Source organism: Thalassophryne amazonica, chromosome 11 (assembly GCF_902500255.1).
Source record: "Thalassophryne amazonica chromosome 11, fThaAma1.1, whole genome shotgun sequence".
Lineage (NCBI taxonomy): Eukaryota > Metazoa > Chordata > Actinopteri > Batrachoidiformes > Batrachoididae > Thalassophryne > Thalassophryne amazonica.
Genome location: NC_047113.1, coordinates 107,000,395 through 107,025,644, shown reverse-complemented (window position 1 = coordinate 107,025,644; position 25,250 = coordinate 107,000,395). Strand labels below are relative to the sequence as shown.

At 45.6% G+C, this 25,250-nt stretch overlaps 1 protein-coding gene across 1 annotated transcript in view; it reads left to right on the top strand.

Annotated features, from left to right (window-relative positions):
- atoh8 (atonal bHLH transcription factor 8) overlaps window positions 1-25,250 on the top strand; it is a 156,557-nt gene that overhangs the window by 23,430 nt on the left and 107,877 nt on the right. Inside the window, exons 2-3 of the mRNA XM_034180996.1 lie at window positions 8,061-8,216; window positions 15,656-15,847. Coding sequence (XP_034036887.1) covers window positions 8,061-8,216; window positions 15,656-15,847 — 348 coding nt within the window. The remainder of the gene's footprint in view (window positions 1-8,060; window positions 8,217-15,655; window positions 15,848-25,250) is intronic.

Sequence of the window (25,250 nt, the reverse complement as noted above, 5' to 3'; positions counted from 1 at the left end):
TATAGCGCCAAATCACAACAAACAGTTGCCCCAAGGCGCTCCATATTGCAAGGCAAGGCCATACAATAATTATGAAAAACCCCAACTGTCAAAACGACCCCCTATGAGCAAGCACTTGGCAACAGTGGGAAGGAAAAACTCCCTTTTAACAGGAAGAAACCTCCAGCAGAACCAGGCTCAGGGAGGGGCAGTCTTCTGCTGAGACTGGTTGGGGCTGAGGGAAAAAACCAGGAAAAAGACATGCCGGGAAGGGGGGCAGAGATCGATCACTAATGATTAAATGCAGAGTGATGCATACGGAGCAAAAAGAGAAAGAAACAGTGCATCATGGGAACCCCCCCACAATCTACGTCTAAAGCAGCATAACTAAGGGATGGTTCAGGGTCACCCGATCCAGCCCTAACTATAAGCCTTAGCGAAAAGGAAAGTTTTAAGCCTAATCTTAAAAGTAGAGAGGGTATCTGTCTCCCTGATCTGAATTGGGAGCTCAGATACTTTTCTAACAGACCTCGTATATATATAAATGTATTGTAATGGTTTTAGGAGCTGCATTGAACAGCAGCTGCAGCAGGACGCCTCAGCCCAGCAGCTTTAACAGCGCAGATCTGTGTAACTTTCAACACTCATATTTGGGAATGTGAGTGTGTCAGTAAGTTTAATACTTTCCTGACATAATTTAATGTAATTTAATTTTACTGGCTTGATATCCAGGTCAAAATGGCATTTTAACACATATTTTGTGAGCATTTTTCTGAGTGTGTTCAGCCACAAATCTCCATTGAAAATGCGTTAACATCTGGGTACTTCATCAATATTTTGCCCGGTTAGGAGACGTCATGTCGCTGTCCATGAAGGGACGTTTTCGTTTCAAAGAAACAAAATATTATATACAGATAACAGGGTTCTAGCTAGGATAAAATTTTAGTGTAGTGGTAATGTCGAGGGAGCAAAGCGAAAATTCAAGCTAAAAATTGTCCATTCTAGGGGTACCCAAAGGGGAAAAGCCAGGTACGACAGCCCATTTCCCTTCATCATGTCCAGAAGGCTGGGGAAGTTTGTTGAGTGGACAATCTCATTCTGGGTTAGCCAGTACATGACCCTCAGTGAGACAGTCGGAGTCCGTGGACATTTTTAAGTCAAGACTTAAAACCTATTTTTATTCTCTTTCTTATGAGTAGTTTTTATTTTATGTTTTATTCTTTTACTTCTGTTTTTAATTTGGTATTTGACTTTTTTATTTTTATTTATTTATTTTAATTTTTTTATGTTGACCTGAAAATGAGGTGGGCTTCATAGATAATTGGCAAAGCTTCTGGGGAAAACCTGGTCTTGTTAGGAGAGACGGCATCCATCCCACTTTGGATGGAGCAGCTCTCATTTCTAGAAATCTGGCTAATTTTCTTAAATCCTCCAAACCGTGACTATCCAGGGTTGGGACCAGGAAGCAGAGTTGTAGTCTTACACACCTCTCTGCAGCTTCTCTCCCCCTGCCATCCCCTCATTACCCCATCCCCGTAGAGACGGTGCCTGCTCCCAGACTACCAATAACCAGCAAAAATCTATTTAAGCATAAAAATTCAAAAAGAAAAAATAATATAGCACCTTCAACTGCACCACAGACTAAAACAGTTAAATGTGGTCTATTAAACATTAGGTCTCTCTCTTCTAAGTCCCTGTTGGTAAATGATATAATAATTGATCAACATATTGATTTATTCTGCCTTACAGAAACCTGGTTACAGCAGGATGAATATGTTAGTTTAAATGAGTCAACACCCCCGAGTCACACTAACTGTCAGAACGCTCGTAGCACGGGCCGGGGCGGTGGATTAGCAGCAATCTTCCATTCCAGCTTATTAATTAATCAAAAACCCAGACAGAGCTTTAATTCATTTGAAAGCTTGTCTCTTAGTCTTGTCCATCCAAATTGGAAGTCCCAAAAACCAGTTTTATTTGTTATTATCTATCGTCCACCTGGTCGTTACTGTGAGTTTCTCTGTGAATTTTCAGACCTTTTGTCTGACTTAGTGCTTAGCTCAGATAAGATAATTATAGTGGGCGATTTTAACATCCACACAGATGCTGAGAATGACAGCCTCAACACTTCATTTAATCTATTATTAGACTCTATCGGCTTTGCTCAAAAAGTAAATGAGTCCACCCACCACTTTAATCATATTTTAGATCTTGTTCTGACTTATGGTATGGAAATAGAAGACTTAACAGTATTCCCTGAAAACTCCCTTTTGTCTGATCATTTTTTAATAACATTTACATTTACCCTGATGGACTACCCTGCAGTGGGGAATAAGTTTCATTACACTAGAAGTCTTTCAGAAAGCGCTGTAACTAGGTTTAAGGATATGATTCCTTCTTTATGTTCTCTAATGTCATATACCAACACAGAGCAGAGTAGCTACCTAAACTCTGTAAGGGAGTTAGAGTATCTTGTCAATAGTTTTACATCCTCATTGAAGACAACTTTGGATGCTGTAGCTCCTCTGAAAAAGAGAGCTTTAAATCAGAAGTGTCTGACTCCGTGGTATAACTCACAAACTCGTAGCTTAAAGCAGATAACCCGTAAGTTGGAGAGGAAATGGCGTCTCACTAATTTAGAAGATCTTCACTTAGCCTGGAAAAAGAGTTTGTTGCTCTATAAGAAAGCCCTTCGTGAAGCTAGGACATCTTTCTACTCATCACTAATTGAAGAAAATAAGAACAACCCCAGGTTTCTTTTCAGCACTGTAGCCAGGCTGACAAAGAGTCAGAGCTCTATTGAGCTGAGTATTCCATTAACTTTAACTAGTAATGACTTCATGACTTTCTTTGCTAACAAAATTTTAACTATTAGAGAAAAAATTACTCATAACCATCCCAAAGACGTATCGTTATCTTTGGCTGCTTTCAGTGATGCCGGTATTTGGTTAGACTCTTTCTCTCCGATTGTTCTGTCTGAGTTATTTTCATTAGTTACTTCATCCAAACCATCAACATGTTTATTAGACCCCATTCCTACCAGGCTGCTCAAGGAAGCCCTACCATTATTTAATGCTTCGATCTTAAATATGATCAATCTATCTTTGTTAGTTGGCTATGTACCACAGGCTTTTAAGGTGGCAGTAATTAAACCATTACTTAAAAAGCCATCACTTGACCCAGCTATCTTAGCTAATTATAGGCCAATCTCCAACCTTCCTTTTCTCTCAAAAATTCTTGAAAGGGTAGTTGTAAAACAGCTAACTGATCATCTGCAGAGGAATGGTCTATTTGAAGAGTTTCAGTCAGGTTTTAGAATTCATCATAGTACAGAAACAGCATTAGTGAAGGTTACAAATGATCTTCTTATGGCCTCGGACAGTGGACTCATCTCTGTGCTTGTTCTGTTAGACCTCAGTGCTGCTTTTGATACTGTTGACCATAAAATTTTATTACAGAGATTAGAGCATGCCATAGGTATTAAAGGCACTGCGCTGCGGTGGTTTGAATCATATTTGTCTAATAGATTACAATTTGTTCATGTAAATGGGGAATCTTCTTCACAGACTAAAGTTAATTATGGAGTTCCACAAGGTTCTGTGCTAGGACCAATTTTATTCACTTTATATATGCCTCCCTTAGGCAGTATTATTAGACGGTATTGCTTAAATTTTCATTGTTACGCAGATTATACCCAGCTTTATCTATCCATGAAGCCAGAGGACACACACCAATTAGCTAAACTGCAGGATTGTCTTACAGACATAAAGACATGGATGACCTCTAATTTCCTGCTTTTAAACTCAGATAAAACTGAAGTTATTGTACTTGGCCCCACAAATCTTAGAAACATGGTGTCTAACCAGATCCTTACTCTGGATGGCATTACCCTGACCTCTAGTAATACTGTGAGAAATCTTGGAGTCATTTTTGATCAGGATATGTCATTCAAAGCGCATATTAAACAAATATGTAGGACTGCTTTTTTGCATTTACGCAATATCTCTAAAATCAGAAAGGTCTTGTCTCAGAGTGATGCTGAAAAACTAATTCATGCATTTATTTCCTCTAGGCTGGACTATTGTAATTCATTATTATCAGGTTGTCCTAAAAGTTCCCTAAAAAGCCTTCAGTTAATTCAAAATGCTGCAGCTAGAGTGCTGACGGGGACTAGAAGGAGAGAGCATATCTCACCCATATTGGCCTCTCTTCATTGGCTTCCTGTTAATTCTAGAATAGAATTTAAAATTCTTCTTCTTACTTATAAGGTTTTGAATAATCAGGTCCCATCTTATCTTAGGGACCTCGTAGTACCATATCACCCCAATAGAGCGCTTCGCTCTCAGACTGCAGGCTTACTTGTAGTTCCTAGGGATTGTAAGAGTAGAATGGGAGGCAGAGCCTTCAGCTTTCAGGCTCCTCTCCTGTGGAACCAGCTCCCAATTCAGATCAGGGAGACAGACACCCTCTCTACTTTTAAGATTAGGCTTAAAACTTTCCTTTTCGCTAAAGCTTATAGTTAGGGCTGGATCAGGTGACCCTGAACCATCCCTTAGTTATGCTGCTATAGACGTAGACTGCTGGGGGGTTCCCATGATGCACTGTTTCTTTCTCTTTTTGCTCTGTATGCACCACTCTGCATTTAATCATTAGTGATCGATCTCTGCTCCCCTCCACAGCATGTCTTTTTCCTGGTTCTCTCCCTCAGCCCCAACCAGTCCCAGCAGAAGACTGCCCCTCCCTGAGCCTGGTTCTGCTGGAGGTTTCTTCCTGTTAAAAGGGAGTTTTTCCTTCCCACTGTAGCCAAGTGCTTGCTCACAGGGGGTCGTTTTGACCGTTGGGGTTTTACATCATTATTGTATGGCCTTGCCTTACAATATAAAGCGCCTTGGGGCAACTGTTTGTTGTGATTTGGCGCTATATAAAAAAAAATTGATTGATTGATTGATTGACCTGTTCTGTGTGAGGCACCTTGAGATGGCTTTTGTTGTAATTTGGCGCTTTATAAGCCGATTAACATTTTATTGAGTCTTAAAGTAAATAAATATGAAATTGGTTACTGGATCCTTAAACTCTGGACATAATAAACTCTACATGGTGGGTCCTTGATCTCTGGACATAAACAAATAAAATCTGTTAGTTTTTGTCAAAAGCATTTCCTTTCAGACATTATTATTGGCATGAATGTCTTTCCATACCTGTGAGCTGAGGTCTTGCAGCTGCGCAGCAGGTCAGGTTCATAAAGAATGCAGGTCGTCTCATTTTGGGAGGAAAAAACGTTTTAGTCGATTGTAGTTTATTGTCTGTATTGCAATGTTTGTAAGAGGTGTCATTTTATTTAAAGCGGTGATTCATTTTGAAGTTATTAATTCCGAGCAGACTCTGTCTCAGCAGAGAGCCGCGCAGCGTTTGAAACACGGAACGGAGGACGATTCTCGTTTGTTGACTGCAACAAGACAAGAGTCCCAGTTAATGACTTTAATCCACACAAAAGTGACTCATGATATTTTAATGGCTTTCAGAGGGGTTAAGAAGTGGACTTACCGCTTCTGAACAGCAGCGAATCAAAGAGCCACGAGCCATTGAATCGAAGCATTATTTACTGTTGCATTTATTATAAACATTTGTATTTATTTACAGTGTCTGTTTTTCTGGTTGAAATGAGATATAAATAATCTACCAGACTTTAAAAATGTACAAATTTTCATGTTATTTTGTCTAAAAATAAATGTCCGAGGTTCCTTATGTTAAACAAGAAATGATCTAATCTGAAAGAACAGGTGGTTTTAATTTACAGATGAAAGGTTTCTAAAGAACCATTTATTGATTAATTGAGCTATTTTAATTACAAGTGTTCTAAACTTTTTTTAACAGTAATCAGAAATTCTGAGATAACAAACAACAACAAAAAACATTTCCAAGGATTTTTCTTCAGAAAACTGCTCTATAAGTCCTGTGACGTTTCTCTTTTGTACAGATCAGTGGTTTCTGCGCCGATCTGTTTTGCACAGATCAGTGGTTTCTGCGCCGATCTGTTTTGCACAGATCAGTGGTTTCTGCGCCGATCTGTTTTGTACAGATCAGTGGTTTCTGCGCCGATCTGTTTTGCACAGATCAGTGGTTTCTGCGCCGATCTGTTTTGTACAGATCAATGGTTTCTGCCCCGATCTGTTTTGCACAGATCAGTGGTTTCTGCGCCGATCTGTTTTGCACAGATCAGTGGTTTCTGCGCCAATCTGTTTTGCACAGATCAGTGGTTTCTGCGCCGATCTGTTTTGTATAGATCAGTGGTTTCTGCAGTGATCCCTTTTGTATAGATCATTGATTTCTGCACCGATCTGTTTTGTACAGATCAGTGGTTTCTGCCACTCGTCTTCCATGTTTTGGCCCGATGCGTCATTCCTACTGGACAGCGCGAAGCTACGTCACAGCTCAGAGCGTCCAAAGTTGGATTGGATTGAACTTTGACCACGTCAGCCTGCCGACAAGTGGCAACGCGCGCTCCCGTCAGAAGCATTGGTTTAGCTCGGTCTTTGACGTGCCGCTTATGACACATCTAAAAAGCAACTGGTCTCATTGAAAATAATGCTTTTTAGACCGATTTTTGACGCATTTGACGCTTCCGACGTGTTCAGTGTGAAAGGCCCATAACGGTTTATGAGAGTTACAGCAAAAGTAGAACCTAAATACTGCATAGGAATCAAACATAAAACATTGTTAGTCCAACAGATGGCAGGCTAAGCTAGGAAGAAACAGGCTAACAGAGGTCGGCAACGGGAGATCAAACACTGAGTGAACGCAACAAGGGAGGAATACACAATCTGGCACTGGAGTGAGGGAATTGTGACAGTTAAATAGTGTAATTAATCTGGAAATAACCATGCACATGAACCAGGAACCTGAGTGCACAGGAAGTAAATCCAACAAGCACTAGCAGCAGTACCATCAAAATAAAAGCACGAGGAGAATAACACAGATATCACATGGACAACAGTCAGAGATGAACACCAGAAATGTAATGTGTAGGACATAACACGAGAAGGGCCAGCAACCTAAAGATCAGAAAAGTAACACCAGAACTTGGACCCTGACACTCACACATTTAGCTCAAACATTCAGTCTTAATGTAGAGACTCATAGAAAAATTAGACATGATGAAACATTGTTTAGTGCTTTCATATCCAACTTTATCAGTCTAGTAACACAGATAGCATCAAGTAGGTTTTTTTAAGATGCAAAAGAAGTCCTACACAGGCCCTGAGACCCACTGGGCTGGTGTTATCCCCAGATACTGTAATGGGAAGTGGATGAGCGTCTATGAGTCCCCTGGACAGGATGCCAGGTTACTTCCACAGCTGAGGCTGGTAACCATTTCCAGCTGGGTGCACTGGGACAATGCAGATGCAGTGACGTTTCCAAGGACGTAGGCCAGTAGCCTGGAAATCAGCCCTGGTTTATATGTTGGTAGTCCCGCTCCGGTGCCAAATCTTTTTTAAAGTGGAAAAACACGTGCACATAATGTACCACACTCAGAGGTCCACAGATTGAAATGTCTGCTGGTCCAGTCACAGCTGGTCTGCAGAGGGCAGCCTGACATCTGCTGTGTGATTTCTTCATAACTGAGACAGTTACTTCATGTTCGAACTGTGGGTGTGGCAGAACCTGTATTTTTAGCCTGTTCACAATCTGATGTTCCTCCTGCTTAAACAGCAGGTATTTACATTATGTCTATGAGAAATATTTGGATTTGTCTTTTTTGATTGAAAGCTGAAAAAAACAAAGAAATTCTGAAAAGCAGTCGGCCGTGGTCTTGTTAACTCTAATGAGACTCAGTCTGAACATGAGACAAAATGATTGGTGCAGAGAGATGTGGAAGTTACAGATTTTCTGTTCTTGTCATTGTGATGAAAATGATGGACATTGAAAAGCTGTTTGTTGATCAGCCTATTAATGTCCAAGGAAGGATCACACAGGTGGGTTGACTAGGGAATCGAATCAGTGATGGTGGAGTGCTTCGTGCCTGATATAAGTGACACGCTGTTATAAACGTCAGACATAAAGAACATGTTTGAATTTGTTTCCAGGAGTCGCCCAGGAAGCGGCTTGGCGGGAGCACTGATGGAAGTGGGCACGTTCCAGAGTTCAAAGCTATTCAACAAACCAGGAGGCTTTTGGCCAACGCTCGAGAAAGGACTCGTGTCCACACTATTAGTGCTGCGTTTGAGGCCCTGAGGAAGCAGGTTGGACTGAAAACACACACGGTTACATGCACTACCTACATGTACAACATGTAAATTCATTTTGCAGTGAATCAGTCAGGTATGGCTTTAGCAGTTTCATTTTGCATCTTATATACTTGCATACTGATGCATACTTATATACCGACCAACCAGCAAGAATTCTGTCTCTTACAGACCTGTTAATTTTTCTTTAAGAAGCCCTCTTATTCTGCACTCTTTACCTGTATTAATTGCACCTGTTTGAACTTGTTACCTGTATAAAAGACACCTGTTCACACACTCAATCAGTCACACTCCAACCTGTCCACCATAGCCAAGACCAAAGAGCTGTCTAAGGACACCAGGGACAAAACTGTAGACCTGCACAAGGCTGGGATGGACTACAGGACAACAGGCAAGCAGCTTGGTAGAAGACAACAACTGTTATGATTATTTATTAGAAAGTGGAAGAAACACAAGATGACTGTCAATCTCCCTCGGTCTGGGATTCTATGCAAGATCTCACTTTGTGGGGTAAGGATGATTCTGAGAAAGCTCAGAACTACACAGGAGGACCTGGTCAATGACCTGAAGAGAGCTGGGACCACAGTCACAAAGATTACATTAGTAACACATGATGCTGTCATGGTTTAAAATCCTGCAGGGCAGCAAGGTCCCCCTGCTCAAGCCAGCACATGTCCAGGCCCGTTTGAAGTTCACCAGTGACCATCTGGATGATCCAGAGGAGGCATGGGAGAAGGTCATGTGGTCAGATGAGACCAGAATAGAGCTTTTTGGAATCAACTCCACTTGCTGTGTTTGGAGGATGAGAACAACCAGTGGTTGGTGCAGTACTGCTAATCCACTAACCACTAATTAACAAAGCTAACTTTTTCATTAACTGGTTAGCTTTTCAGTTAACTTTGAAAATCATCAGCGGGCCACTTAGTTTTCGCTAAATTTAGTTCTGCTAACTTTCAATCAATCAATCAATCAATTTTTTTATATAGCGCCAAATCACAACAAACAGTTGCCCCAAGGCGCTTTATATTGTAAGGCAAGGCCATACAATAATTATGTAAAACCCCAACGGTCAAAACGACCCCCTGTGAGCAAGCACTTGGCTACAGTGGGAAGGAAAAACTCCCTTTTAACAGGAAGAAACCTCCAGCAGAACCAGGCTCAGGGAGGGGCAGTCTTCTGCTGGGACTGGTTGGGGCTGAGGGAGAGAACCAGGAAAAAGACATGCTGTGGAGGGGAGCAGAGATCGATCACTAATGATTAAATGCAGAGTGGTGCATACAGAGCAAAAAGAGAAAGAAACAGTGCATCATGGGAACCCCCCAGCAGTCTACGTCTATAGCAGCATAACTAAGGGATGGTTCAGGGTCACCTGATCCAGCCCTAACTATAAGCTTTAGCAAAAAGGAAAGTTTTAAGCATAATCTTAAAAGTAGAGAGGGTGTCTGTCTCTCTGATCTGAATTGGGAGCTGGTTCCACAGGAGAGGAGCCTGAAAGCTGAAGGCTCTGCCTCCCATTCTACTCTTATTCTACTCTTTCAGTCCGCTAACATTTTTTTGCTGGCTTACTGAGTAAAGTTTAAGGGTCAAAAACATCTATAAACCCTAAAATCACACATATTACTTCATGTCGTGTGTTTTGCAACAGTCAGGCTGCTGTGAGGAGCTCAGGCCTCCCCCAGCAGAAGGGGCTGGGCTGAGCTCCACCCCCTTCTGCTGGGGGTTTACTTTTAACATACAACAACAATGGGATGAAGGACCTTGTCCAAGGAACAATTTCAATTTCAGTTTATTTTCATTTATAGTATATAGCACCAAATCACAACAAAGTTGCCTCAAGGTGCTTCACACAAGTAAGGTCTAACCTTACCAACCCCCAGAGCAACAGTGCTCTAGGGGTTGGTAAAGCCCCTGTCACAGTGGCGTATTCGTACAGCTGCTCATTACAGCGTAGATGATACGCTGTAATGAGCAGCTGCACGAATAGCTCACAATAGCTGTCCGCTATTGTGAGCCCACCCACGCTTCAACACGGTACTGTGCACCACTTCACATCTCCTTGTTGTTCTTCTGGAGCTATAAATACTGCAAGATCGTTGCTTCACTTTATCATACCTGACTAATTATATGAGGACTGTTTCACTGTGTCGCATTGTTTCATAAAAGCGCGCTATCACACGTGGTCTCTCTCTCTCTCTCTGTGACACACACACACACAGAGAGAGGTCTCACTGAACCAAGAACCATCATTTCAGTCTTATCAGATTTTAAAAGCTAGAAGTTGCTAGACATCCAGCTTCTCACTGGTGCAAGGCAATCTTTTAAGGATTTTATGTGGATGAGATTACCAGCAGTTATCAGCATGTATAATTGAGTATCATCAGCATAGCATTGAAAGGTAACCCCAAAATGCTGCAATATGTGCCCAATGTGTTCTATATAAATGGAGAAAGGCAGGGGGCCTAAGACAGACCTCTGTGGAACCCTAAATTTCATGTCACTAAGGTTAGAGGTAGTGTTACTGTACAAAACACAGTGAGAACGACTGTTCAAGTATGACGTCAATCATGCAAGGGCACTCCCAGTAATCCCAAAATGATTTTCCAGTCTATCAAGTAGAATATGATGATCCACTGTATCAAATGCAGCACTGAGATCTAACAGCAACAGAACCGTAGTGGTGTCCGAATCCATTGTAAGCAGAAGATCATTCACCACTTTAGTGAGAGCCGTCTCTGTGGAATGATATTTTCTAAAAGCAGACTGCAGTGGCTCAAAGAGATTATTCTCAGTAAGATAGTCTACAAGCTGCTGTGACACCACTTTTTCCAGAATTTTAGAGAAAAATGATAGATTTGATATCGGCCAATAGTTTTTCAATACACTAGGGTCAATATTAGGTTTCTTAAGTAATGGTTTAATCACTGCAGATTTGAAACATTTAGGAACAGATCCAGAAGTTAAAGAAAGATTAATAATTTCCAGCACAGTCGGCCCAAGAGTGGGCCACAGGTCCTTAAACAGTTTTGTTGGTATAGGATCAAACAAACAGGTTGTGCTTTTTGTTGGCGTTACGAGTTTCGTCAGCATGCCGAGAGAGATACTATCAAATTCTGTAAATCTCGGTAATACCTCAGTAATGGCGCCCACCTCAATAGCAGGGTGTAGTGGCTGGATTAAGGCATGCTGGGATATGCCCAACCTAATCCCTTAGTGATTTTCCAGTCAGGCTGGGATTTGAACCGAGGATCTTTGAACCGCGGATCTGGTCTCAAGCCCAATGCTTAACCACTAGACCATCACCTACCCTCGAGTGTGATGGGTCCAGTGATGAGTACACTGTCCATTTCTTTAAAAAAAAGATCTGGAATACTGATTTGTCTGAACACAGTAGATGTTTCCACTGTGTGATGATCCAAACCAGATGCCTCAGAGCCCAGAGAAATTCATGCTGCTTGTGAACAAGGTTAAAATAAAGCTTCTTTATTGCACAGAAAATTTTTAAGTGGAATTTGTGAATGTAACACCATATTATACTGCTTGACAAAGGTTTCCCAAAGTAATCCCTGCCCATGTGGTTATATCAGCTATTCATGAATGACAGTTCTTGATACAGTGTGGTCTGAGGGATCAGAATCACAGGTTTTTGGTTTAGGTTTTAAGTACTGAAATTCCTCCAGATTCCTTCAATCACTTAATGATATTATGCACTTTTAAGGGAGATTGTATGTGTGTGTATGTATGGGATGTATGGAAATCCTTTCCGATCTTTCTTTGAGAAACATTGCTCACTCACTCAGTCACTCAGTCACTCAGTCACTCACTCACCTTTAACCGCTTTCTCCAATTAAGGGTCATGGGGGGCTGGTGTCTATCCTAGCAGTCATACAGCCTGAGAGGGGGTACACCCTGGACAGGACGGACGCCAGTCTGTTGCAGGACCACTAACAGACAAATCATGAATACAGTCACCTGTTTGAAGTAGCCTTAATTATGGATTTGTTTAAAATCTCATTACTTGCCCCAAATTGTTCCTGTCAAAACTTGAATGTGTTGCAGTACTAAAATGCAGGAATGGATGTATATTAACAATATGAAATGAACTTGATCACACATACCATCTACAATGAAACAGAAGTCAAAAATGGATATAAGAATTACTGCAGGTTCTTTATTATTATTATTATTATCATTATTATTATTAATTTTCAGTTTTCATACTGTACTAACTTTTTCCTGATTTGGTTTGTATATTTGATAGTATTATTCTCCTTGCCTCAAGTGGAGGAGTTTAAGTATCTCGGGGTCTTGTTCACGAGTGAGGGACGGATGGAGCGTGAGATCGACAGACGGATCGGTGCAGCATCTGCAGTGATGCAGTCGCTGTATTGGACCATCATGGTGAAGAGAGAGCTGAGTAGGGGGGCAAAGCTCTCGATTTACCGATCGATCTATGTTCCGACCCTCACCTATGGTCATGAGATTTGGCTCATGACCGAAAGAACAAGATCATGAGTACAAGCGGCTGAAATGAGTTTCCTCCGCAGGGTGGCTGGGTGCTCCCTTAGAAATAGGGTGAGGAGCTCGGTCACTCGGGAGGAGCTCGGACTCGAGCCGCTGCTCCTCCACGTCAAAAAGAGCCTGTTGAGGTGGCTTGGGCATCTTTTCCGGATGCCCCCTGGACGCCTCGCTGGAGAGGTGTTCCGGGCACGTCCCATCGGGAGAAGGCCCCGGGGAAGACCCAGGACACACTGGAGGGACTACATCTCTCGGCTGGCTTGGGAACGCCTTGGGGTTCCCCCGGAGGAGCTGGGGGAGGTGTGTGTGGATTGGGAGGTCTGGGCAGCCTTGCTTGAGCTGCTGCCCCCGCGACCCGACCTAGGATAAAGCGGAAGAAAATGGATGGATGGATAGTATTATTCTTAGCTTTCTCTAAAGAAGCATCATGCTGGTCTAGTCTTCAAACTAGAGCTTTTTCTCTTTACTGATAAACCAGTTTTCCCACCTTAATTTAGGGTAAAAACACCTTTGGAGTATTAGATTAGATTAGATGGTTAGAGGTTCGGGTGGAACCAAACCATTGCAGGCAGTGCACCCAAAATACAGGAAGCTGGACACAAAGAAGAGTACAAAGGAAACTAGGACTGTAAGCAGTCATATACGGGCCCTCGTGTCTGTGTCAGCACTTCCCCAGGCCACCACGTCCCCTTGTGACCAGATGTGGGCATGTGTGTACAGGGGCAACCACTCGTCACACAGATCAAATTTCAAACAAATCACACAATGCATGAAGTAGTTATGACATGTTAATGGTTCATCCAGTAGGGGGCGCTCAGTGTTCATACAGAGGGGCCAGGTGTGTTCAGTGGCCAACCGTCATCACACATGTGAAGTTTCAATTCAATCAGCTAATGCATGAAGGAGTTATGACCCTAGCAGCGGTGTCAAATCCAGCTTCAGAAAGTAAAAACCCTCCCATGTGTTGCTTCTACCTGTGCACCTAAAACAGGTGATCTCAATAATTAACTCATTCACCTGCCTGAAGAGCTGAACTAATTACAATTAGCTGGTTTATTGGGAAGATGGAACAAATATGTGGCTGGACTTTTACTTTCTGAAGCTGGAGTTGACACCAGAACACTACTGGCCAGTAGATGGCAGTAGAGACCTTGAAAACTTGTCAAAACAATCACCCCCCCATCCTACCCATAATGCACCTGGACACAGCATGTCCACACTAAAACCTTAAAAATTAGCGCATTACTTTAAAACTAAAACATATATCTGATATATTCACTTTATAAAACTTCAGACATGACGTTGATTTAAATAACTTGTCTGACGTTAGTTTGGTTAAAAGTTGAACCATAAGTTAAAAATGTATGCCTCTGAATGATTTGGGTGATACTGGCCACGTATCAGTATGGGGTTAAAAGAAATGAGGTTTATTTGGTGACCAGTTCTCTTTTGCCTGCAGAGGATAGAGTGGTTTCTTCTAGAAGAAGCTCTCCTCTGTTTGCAGAGGGTAGAACTGTACATCTGTTCACCTTTGCTTAACACGTTAACAGTCTAAAAATTATCGGACAAAAATTTATCGGAAGATAATTAGTCCGATAATGGTTTTCAAAGTTATCTGAAAAGATAATCCGATAATGAAAACTTTATCTTTGATAATGATTGGTTATTGGATTATTGGAACAGTGCCCACCACTGGAACTGAGCTCAACAATATTAAACTACCATGAACAGGAACTTGAACAGAGCATAAATCATGAGAACTAAAAGAGAACCAAGAGACAAGTACAAAAGACAAAACTATATAAGAACTGATCAGAATAATAATCGCAACGTACACACAAAGACAAAACTAAACTGGAACTGACTAATGACAGAGGAATGCAATACAGATAACCAACCAGAAACTAATTAATAAACAGAAAGCAAACCCCGATATCACAGTACAACAGCAAATGACAGAAATGAAAACAGCAAAAATAAACAGAAACTAAAGGACAGAACAGAACTGAACAATGGCTAAAGTATAACAGTAACAAAGCAATAAAGTGGCAAAGCAAAATAGAACATAGAATAAACCCATGATGAAAATAAACAAGTAATAAATCAAAGTGGGAACAGAAGATGAGGCAAAGTCGGGATCAAAGCCTGGATCAGGGCTGGGCATGACAGTACTAGCCATGTGGAGATTAATTGATACGAATCTTGTATCTTGTAATGTCTTTTTCCTGGTTCTCTCCCTCAGCCCCAACCAGTCCCAGCAGAAGACTGCCCCTCCCTGAGCCTGGTTCTGCTGGAGGTTTCTTCCTGTTAAAAGGGAGTTTTTCCTTCCCACTGTAGCCAAGTGCTTGCTCACAGGGGGTCGTTTTGACCGTTGGGGTTTTACGTAATTATTGTATGGCCTTGCCTTACAATATAAAGCGCCTTGGGGCAACTGTTTGTTGTGATTTGGCGCTATATAAAAATAATTGATTGATTGATTGAATCGGTATCTAGATACAAATGTGCACGATGTGAGTATATCGATTCATTCATTGTGCATCAATTCAATGGACGGGTGAAAGTGTGATGCATCGCTCGCTGTGTGCCTGCATTGATTTTTTCCGAGGCACACTGAATGCACCATCACTGCTCTGTGTTTTCTTTTGAACACGGATGGAAGCCAGAAATTTGAATCAATATTTAAATTTTTGGTATAATTTCTTTGCATCAAGTTGAATCGCATTGTGAGGAATTGAATCGCCATCAAATACATATCAAATCACATTGTATCGTCATGTATCGTATCGCTGGTCGTGTACCGAATAGTTGTCAGTGATAAGATTCACATGCCTCGTCTGTACTGTACTGTAGTGTTCTTTATCATAGTGTACTTGTCTTTCTCAGCATGTTTCTCAAACATCTCTTTCTGTCCGTGTCTCCAGGTGCCCTGCTACTCTTACGGACAGAAACTTTCTAAGCTGGCTATATTACGTATCGCCTGCAACTACATCGTGTCTCTGGCTCAGCTGGCTGAGCTGGACTACAGTCCAGACCACAGCAGTCTGAGCTTCTCTCAGTGTGTGGAGCAGTGCACCAGGACGCTGCAGGCCGAAGGGAGGAGCAAGAAGAGAAAGGTGGAGCTGCACACACACACTTCGTCTCATGCCCACAGCTAACCCGTGTTTCAGCCCAGCTCTTGAAATACTTTCCTGCCAGGTTGAATGAGTTACTGTGTTTTACTCAAGCTCCGACCTCCGAAAAAGTTTTGGTTCCTTGACAAGCTGCTTGTGGCTGGCTCCAGAAGCATGCTAATTCCCATAGAAGCCCATGTTAAAATGTCAACCTTTACATGAGTAATAAACATGTTTATGGCCTGGTACAAAAGATGGTTTTGGTCTCTGCAGCTATTCCCTCTCCAAGACACCTATACATGTTGAATTTTACAACTCACAAGTTTCAGATCTCTTAAGCCATGAAGTTATGAATAATTCAGGACGTGGTCTATTTGACTAACAGCCCAGAGCTCCAACAGCACAGAGGCCACCACCCGCAGCTGCTAGTTGTTGTTGGGTGACTGCATCCATCCTTTCTGAGCATTTTAACACAATTACCTGTAATAATATGGCTTGTTGTGTGGTTAATTTTACTAGGGGTCATCCCACTATTTCCATCAAGTAAATTTTTTTTATTATTTAACTTTGTATGCTAACAGCATTAGCTCTTTTTAGCAGCTATTGGGAGCTTGATAATGTTTGGACTAGTTAAACCATGATTACTGCGAAAATAAGCAGGTCATAAATTTTACTACCCTCACCCAAGCCACTCAATGGGAAATCAAATCAAATTTATTCATTTATTTTAGTGCCAACTCACAACAGGGTCGCCTCAAGGCGCTTCACACAACATAACTCGGAAAACAAAATGAATTAAAAGATTAAAAACATAATAAAAGAGCAAAAAGAATAAAAATCACATAGTAACAAAATATACCAACAGTAAAACAGGGAAATCAAATGGGTCTGTTTTATCTCCATAGGGAGATCATTCCACAGAATAGGGGCACGATAAGAGAAAGCTCTGTCACCCTCAGACTTCTTATTCATCCTCGGGACACTAAGTAGTCCTGCACCCAGCCAGTCCCTAAAAATATGCTTTGATAAAACACCCAAACCATGGTTAGCCTGTTAGTTGTTTGTTTGGTAACCCTGAGACGGGGGCATGTCCACACGTCATTTGTCCCACCCAGGTTTACTGATTTATGGCTTGTCCAAGATGTAGGTAGGACGGCCAACATGGCATTAACCAGAGACTTTTTGAGCTTCAAAACATCTCTTCAGAAAACCTGTTTGTAATGTCACAGAGGGTTTGTCCAGTATGTATATAGTCTACAGTTTGACTTTGAAATGTTATTGATTGTGCTGCTGTTGTTGTCATTTCTTCAGCATATGTATTGCACAGTTGCAACTCAAACATTTTCATAGTAAAAGTGAAAGAAAAAGCACTTGCATAGCTCTTGGAGAAGTCATTGTGTTGTGGTTGGGACCACCGAGGACTAGGACTGGACCCACAAGGATTAGGTCCAAAAATGGGGCACTTAATTCTCCAAGTGACGATGAGTATACAGCAATGATCCACAATCCCGCGTGACAAAAAGCAAAAAGGCAGCGGCGCACAAAGTAGCAAAACGACCATGAAAAAACAGCTCTCAAAGCAACAGTCACATGTGCGCGGCAGGAGAACGGAGGGCGAGACGGTAGGACATACATACCTACTCTCATATGCGCATACCACACACGCTTTCACCCACATCCACACACACGCTCCCACAGACAACAGGAGGAGAGTGCACGCTCAGAGACCACAGATGGACTGGACAGGACAGGTGACCACATAAAAAGAACACACAAAAAAGCCCTCAAGCAAACTGAACCCCAACACACACTGTCACCATTCTGTCCTGCTTCCACTGGAGACTTTGTGGGCGTCACTTTCACCCCCGTGACACTGTGCTCATTATGTTTGTCCACGTGCTCTCTCTTGATCTTCCTGCATTCGGAAAATCACTCAGCTCCACAGTCATATTCTCGTCTCCCAAAAATTCTAAGACCGAGCCGCGGATGGCCGCCACAGTACTGTGCTCGTACTTTGCGCATTTTTTTTTTGCACTCTGCTCTCCTTCTTTGGTCTTGTACACCAGGGAAGAGCTCATAAACATTGGACTGTCATCGGTTGGAATTTTTTTGCTGGTTTTGACCAAACCAGGGAGTTTTACAGGTGTTTTGGTTGGAGGAGCAGCAGCTCTGTCTGGAGTTTACAGGAGATGCCAGCAGGTTAAGCAAGTAGGTCTCTTGTGAAATAGAGGTGGTGGGGATTACGCGCTGTGCTCCCATCTATCAGCCTGGCTTACAGCTCCTGCACACGGAGCTGTCCGGGAACACGTGAAGAGTATGGCAGCAGTTTCACAGAAAAAAGCTGAAGAAGGTTCTAGGACCTGACGGTGTCTCTCCCTCATATCTGAGAGCATGTGCTGACCAGCTGGTCCCCACCCTCACCAGGATTTACAGCAGATCTCTCACATCTCAAAATGTGAATACTGAATCAATTTTGAACAAAACATGTCCAGTTTTGGTGGTGTAGATAAATCCAGAACAGAAAATAAGAGTGACTGAGGCACTTTTGATTGAGATACAGTACAAAATGTTCACCAAAATGGGTTTTCAATGTGCCATTTAAATGGCCACAAAATCTGTAACCTGGATCAGATCTGGATCAAACTTTGCCAATTGATAAAGGATACCATCCTACATAAGGCTCTCAAACGTGAAAGAAATTTGATCTTTTGTGACAGAGTCATGAGTTTTTGGAAATTCATTCTATTGTGAAAGTGTCGTGACACGGACCCACAACAGGGGGCGTTAATGAACGGACAATGGATAAGCCAAAAAGTAACAATTTAATGTTGTGAATCACACAACGACGTACAGACAATAATAATACAGTGACTGTCAATCATACACCAGGTGACGTGTGGGCATGCTCGACGATAGAAGACGCCTGGCGAGAGAAAAGCCAGATCCACACAGCTTCCACCGCCAACGGAGCTGAAGAACACCGGAGCCGCCAAGCCCTGCGCCCCAGGTGGCCGCTGTCTTCAGCAGTCAGACCCGGTACTGCTGGCAGAGAACAGAGACAGTCCAGATGAGTGTGAGGTCGCACACTCAGTAATCCCACAGTCTGTATTCAGTAAAGGAGGGAGAACCTCCATCTCCAATCACACACTCGTGCAGCTCCTGAGTTAACCACTTATCTGAGTGGGGTGTGAGGCGAAGCCGTCGCAGTCCACACCAAACGCCAACTCCGCAGATAAGGCACACCACAGGAAAACGGCTGCAAAAGAGATCAGACTAATACTCAAAGTTTAAGTCAGCAGAGAAAATTACCTGATTGGTAGTTGATTTCTCGGCAGGGAGGTGGAGTTGCAGTCCGGCCTTTATGGTGGTGGTGATGAGTAGTGGATGAGTGACAGCTGGTACGGATGATGAGTGACAGCTGTCACTCCTGGTCGCTCCGACGCCCTCTCGTGCTTGAAGCCCGCACTTCAAGCAGGGCGCCATCTTGTGGTGGTGGGCCAGCAGTACCTCCTCTTCGGCGGCCCACACAACAGGACCCCCCCCTCAACGGGCGCCTCCTGGCGCCTGACCAGGCTTGTCCGGGTGACGGGTGTAGAAGTCGGCCAGGAGGGCCGGGTCCAGGATGAAGCTCCTCTTCACCAAGAAGCGCTCTTCGGGGCCATAACCCTCCCAGTCCACCAGATACTGGAACCCCCAGCTCTTTCGACGGACGTCCAGGAGCCGGCGTACCATCCACGCGGGCTCCCCGTCAATGATCCGGGCAGGAGGCGGCACTGGTCCCGGGGCACACAGTGGTGAGGTATGGCAGGGCTTGAGTCTTGACACATGAAACACGGGGTGTATCCGCAGTGAAGCTGGCAGCTTCAGCTTCACTGCGGCCGGACTGAGGACTTTGAGGATGGGAAATGGTCCGATCTACCTGTCCTTTAGTTTGTGGGATTCCACCTGCAGGGGGATGTCCTTAGTAGATAGCCAGACCTCCTGCCCGGGCTGGTATGCAGGGGCCGGGGAACGCCGGCGGTCTGCATGGGCCTTAGCCCTCGTCGGGGCTCTGAGCAGGGCAGAGCGGGCGGTACGCCACACCCGACGGCACTTCCTCAGATGGGCCTGGACCGAGGGCACCCCGACCTCTCCCTCCACCACTGGAAACAACGGGGGCTGGTACCCCAAACACACCTCAAACGGGGAGAGGCTGGTGGCAGATGAGACTTGGCTATTATGAGCGTACTCGATCCAGGCCAGATGGTCACTCCAGGCCGTCGGGTGCGTGGAGGTCACGCAGCGGAGGGCCTGCTCCAGTTCCTGGTTAGTCCGCTCTGCCTGCCCGTTCGTCTGGGGGTGGTACCCAGACGAGAGACTGACGGTGGCCCCCAGTTCCTTGCAGAAACTCCTCCAGACCTGGGAGGAGAACTGAGGACCACGATCCGAGACAATGTCTGATGGAATCCCATGCAGACGCACGACGTGGTGGACCAGGAGGTCTGCAGTCTCCTGGGCCGTCGGGAGCTTTGGGAGGGCCACGAAGTGGGCCGCTTGGAGAACCGGTCCACTATCGTTAAGATGGTGGTGTTGCGCTGGGACGGCGGGAGGCCCGTGACAAAGTCCAGGCCGATATGAGACCAGGGGCGACGAGGCACAGACAGAGGCTGGAGGAGGCCTTGGGCCTTGTGATGGTCGGCTTTGCCCCTGGCACAGGTGGTGCAGGCCTGGGCATACTCCCGGACGTCGGCTTCCATAGATGCCCACCAGAAGCGCTGCCGGACCACTGCCACGGTCCTTCGCACCCCTGGGTGACAGGAGAGCTTGGAACCGTGACAGAAGTCAAGGACCGCAGCCCTGGCCTCTGGTGGGACGTACAGTTTGTTCTTCGGACCTGTCCCCGAGTCCGGGCTCCGTGTCAGGGCCTCCCGGACGGTCTTCTCAACGTCCAAGGTAAGGGCAACCACGACAGTGGACTCGGGGATGATGGTTTCAGGGGGTTCTGACAGCTCGGTCTTGACCTCCTCTTCGTGCACCCGGGACAGGGCGTCAGATCGTTGGTTCTTTGTCCCGGGGCGGTAGGTGATCCGGAAGTCAAAACGCCCGAAGAACAGCGACCAGCGGGCTTGCCTGGGGTTCAGACGCTTTGCGGTCCGGATGTACTCCAGATTCCGATGGTCCGTGAAAACCGTAAATGGTACCGATGCTCCCTCCAACAGGTGTCTCCACTCCTCAAGAGCCTCCTTCACCGCAAGAAGTTCCCGATTGCCGACGTCATAGTTCCGTTCAGCTGGGGTCAACCTGCGGGAAAAGTAGGCACATGGATGGAGAACCTTGTCGGACTCCCCGCTCTGGGACAGCACGGCTCCTATCCCTGAGTCAGAGGCATCCACTTCAACAACAAACTGGCGCTTGGGATCGGGCTGCACCAGAACCGGTGCAGTCGAGAACCGGCGTTTCAACTCCCTAAACGCGGCTTCGCACCGATCTGACCAGGTGAAGGGGACTTTTGTGGAGGTCAGGGCTGTCAGGGGGCTAACTACCTGACTGTAGCCCTTGATGAACCTCCGGTAGAAATTTGCAAAACCGAGGAACTGTTGTAGTTTCCTACGGTTTGTTGGTTGGGGCCAATCTCTCACCGCCGCAACCTTGGCCGGATCAGGGGCGACGGAGTTGGAGGAGATGATGAACCCCAAGAAGGACAAAGAAGTGCGGTGGAACTCACACTTCTCGCCCTTCACAAACAGCCGGTTCTCCAACAACCGCTGTAGGACCTGACGTACATGCTTGACATGGGTCTCAGGATCCGGAGAAAAGATGAGTATATCGTCTAGATATACGAAGACAAGCCGATGCAGGAAGTCCCACAAGACGTCATTAACCAATGCTTGGAACGTCGCGGGCGCATTGGTGAGGCCGAACGGCATGACCAGGTACTCAAAGTGACCTAACGGGGTGTTAAATGCCGTCTTCCACTCGTCTCCCTCCCGGAGCCGAACCAGGTGATAAGCATTCCTAAGATCCAATTTCGTGAAAATTTGGGCTCCATGCAGGGGCGTGAACACTGAATCCAACAGAGGTAACGGGTATCGGTTGCGAACCGTGATCTCGTTCAGCCCTCTGTAATCAATGCATGGACGGAGTCCGCCATCCTTCTTGCCCACAAAAAAGAAACCAGCACCCATCGGGGAGGTGGAGTTCCGGATCAACCCGGCAGCTAAGGAATCCCGGATGTAGGTCTCCATTGATTCGCGTTCCGGACGTGAGAGGTTGTACAGCCTGCTGGACGGGTACTCAGCGCCCGGTATCAAATCAATGGCACAATCGTACGGACGGTGCGGGGGCAGCGTGAGTGCCAGATCCTTGCTGAAGACGTCAGCAAGGTCGTGGTACTCGGCCGGCACCGCCGTCAGATTGGGGGGGACTGAAACCTCCTCCTTAGCAGTCACACCGGGTGGAACCGAGGATCCTAAACACTCCCGGTGGCAGGTTTCGCTCCACTGAACCACAACCCCAGACAGCCAATCAATCCGGGGATTGTGTTTTAACACCCATGGAAAACCCAAAATCACTCGGGAGGTAGAAGGTGTTACATAAAACACAATCTCCTCCCTGTGATTCCCAGACACCACCAATGTCACTGGCTGTGTCTGGTGTGTGATTAGTGGAAGAAGGGTGCCATCTAGCGCCCACACCGACAATGGTGACGGTAAGGCCACTAGAGGGAGCTCAACCTCCTTTGCCCATCTGCTATCCAGCAGATTCCCCTCTGACCCCGTGTCCACCAGTGCTGGGGCGTGAAGGGTTAGATCCCCACTCAGGATCGTGGCTGGGATTCATGCAGATCGTCGGGGGTTTCCCCATGTGGGTGTTGTGACCCACCCTTAGCCCAGTCTCTAAGGACGAGTGCTGTTGTTTTGACCGTTTGGGGCATTCTCTCTGTATGTGCTCGGTAGAGCTGTAGAGAAAACACTCTCCACGGATCAGCCTCCTTTGTCTCTGATCTGATCGTTTTTTGGCCCTGCTCATTTCCATTTCAATGTCAGCAGGGGGAGCTGTTGTCACGTGGAGAGCCGTGGCAGTGGAGCGTGGGGAAGTCGGCTTCCTTTCGGACCCGGGAGGAAGAGGGACGGCTTGTGCCTGGCCACGCCCCTCGTCTCGTTCCCGTCGGTGTTCCATTAATCGGTTGTCTAACCGTATAACCAGGTCGATAAGCCCATCTAAATCCCGCGGCTCATCCTTTGCCACCAGGTGCTCCTTAAGGACCAGACAGACAGTCCATTTACAAAGGCGGCGCGGAGCACAACAGCATTCCAGCCGGCTCGCGCTGCCGCGATGCGGAAGCCGGGTGCATACTTCGCTGCGCTCTGACGCCCCTGCCGTATCGACAGCAGCACACTTGAAGCGGTCTCGCCTCTATGAGGGTGGTCGAACACCTGTCGGAACTCCCTCACAAACTCAGTATAAACCATTAGGAGCCGTGAATTCTGCTCCCAAAGCGCCGTAGCCCAGGCGTGTGCCTCTCCTCGAAGCAAATTGATCACATAAGCCACCTGGCTGGCGTCTGCTGCGTACATGACGGGACGCTGTGAAAAGACGAGCGAGCACTGCATCAAGAAGTCCGCGCACGTCTCCACACAGCCTCCGTATGGCTCCGGAGGACTTATGTATGCTTCAGGGGAAGGTGGGAGGGTTCGTTGAACGACCAGCGGAATGTCTGTTTCTGGCACATGGTCAGCAGGAGGAGGTGCTGCAGCAGCGCCCTGAGCACGCGCTTCCACCTGGGCGGTGAGAGCCTCCATCCTACGATTGAGAACACTGTTCTGCTCGGTAACTAAGTCCAACCGAGCGGTAAAGGCGGTTAAGATGTGCTGCAGCTCACCCAACACGCCTCCTGCTGGCGCCTGTGCACCTCGCTCTTCCATTGGCTGTTCAAGTGATGGTTGACGCCCCTCGGGATCCATGACGCTGGCCGAGAAATCCTGTTGTGAAAGTGTCATGACACGGACCCACAACAGGGGGCGTTAATGAACGGACAATGGATAAGCCAAAAAGTAACAATTTAATGTTGTGAATCACACAACGATGTACAGACAATAACAATACAGTGACTGTATTTACAGCATTTGGAGGATGATGATCTCACTAAGTTCCCTTTCCCTGCTGTCCTTGTGAAGACTGAAAATGATGATGAAAAACCACAATCACTGTTTCATCAAAGCCAGAGTGATGAGAGCACAGAGGCTGAGCCTGTAGCCAGCAGCTCACCTTTATACAGAGCACTGACAGCACAAGTTGATGGAGAGGACTGTAGAGGACCACACCCAGCCAGCAACTTTGGTCCACATAGTCCTTTACATCCAGATACCAATGCATGTCTTTTTCCTGGTTCTCTCCCTCAGCCCCAACCAGTCCCAGCAGAAGACTGCCCCTCCCTGAGCCTGGTTCTGCTGGAGGTTCCTTCCTGTTAAAAGGGAGTTTTTCCTTCCCACTGTAGCCAAGTGCTTGCTCACAGGGGGTCGTTTTGACCGTTGGGGTTTTACATAATTATTGTATGGCCTTGCCTTACAATATAAAGCGCCTTGGGGCAACTGTTTGTTGTGATTTGGCGCTATATAAAAAATTGATTGATTGATTGATTGACTGTCAATTATACACCAGGTGACGTGTGGGCAGGCTCGACGATAGAAGACGCCTGGCGAGAGAAGAGCCGGATCCACACAGCTTCCACCGCCAACGGAGCTGAAGAACACCGGAGCCGCCAAGCCCTGCACCCAGGTGGCCACTGTCTTCAGCAGTCAGACCCGGTACTGCTGGCAGAGAACAGAGACAGTCCTGATGAGTGTGAGGTCGCACACTCAGTAATCCAACAGTCTGTATTCAGTAAAGGAGGGAGCACCTCCACCTCCAATCACACACTCGTGCAGCTCCTGAGATAACCACTTATCTGAGTGGGGTGTGAGGCGAAGCTGTCGCAGTCCACACCAAATGCCAACTCCGTAGATAAGGCACACCACAGGAAAACGGCTGCAAAAAGAGATCAGACTAATACTCAAAGTTTAAGTCAGCAGAGAAAATTACCTGATTGGTAGTTGATTTCTCGGCGGGGAGGTGGAGTTGCAGTCTGGCCTTTATGGTGGTGGTGATGAGTAAGTAGTGGATGAGTGACAGCTGGCACTTCAAGCAGGGCGCCATCTTGTGGTGGTGGGCCAGCAGTACCTCCTCTTCAGCGGCCCACACAACACATTCAATGTCACAGACAGGAATTTTTCCAATTTTCCAAGATTTTTCCTGACTTTGGCCTATGACCTTGAAAACTGAATCAGTTGTTGCCTATCAGGATATAAATCCTCTGTAAAAAATTCATAATGATATATGAAAAATTGTAGGTTCCAGGCTGTTCACAAATTGCTCATGCACAGTCACA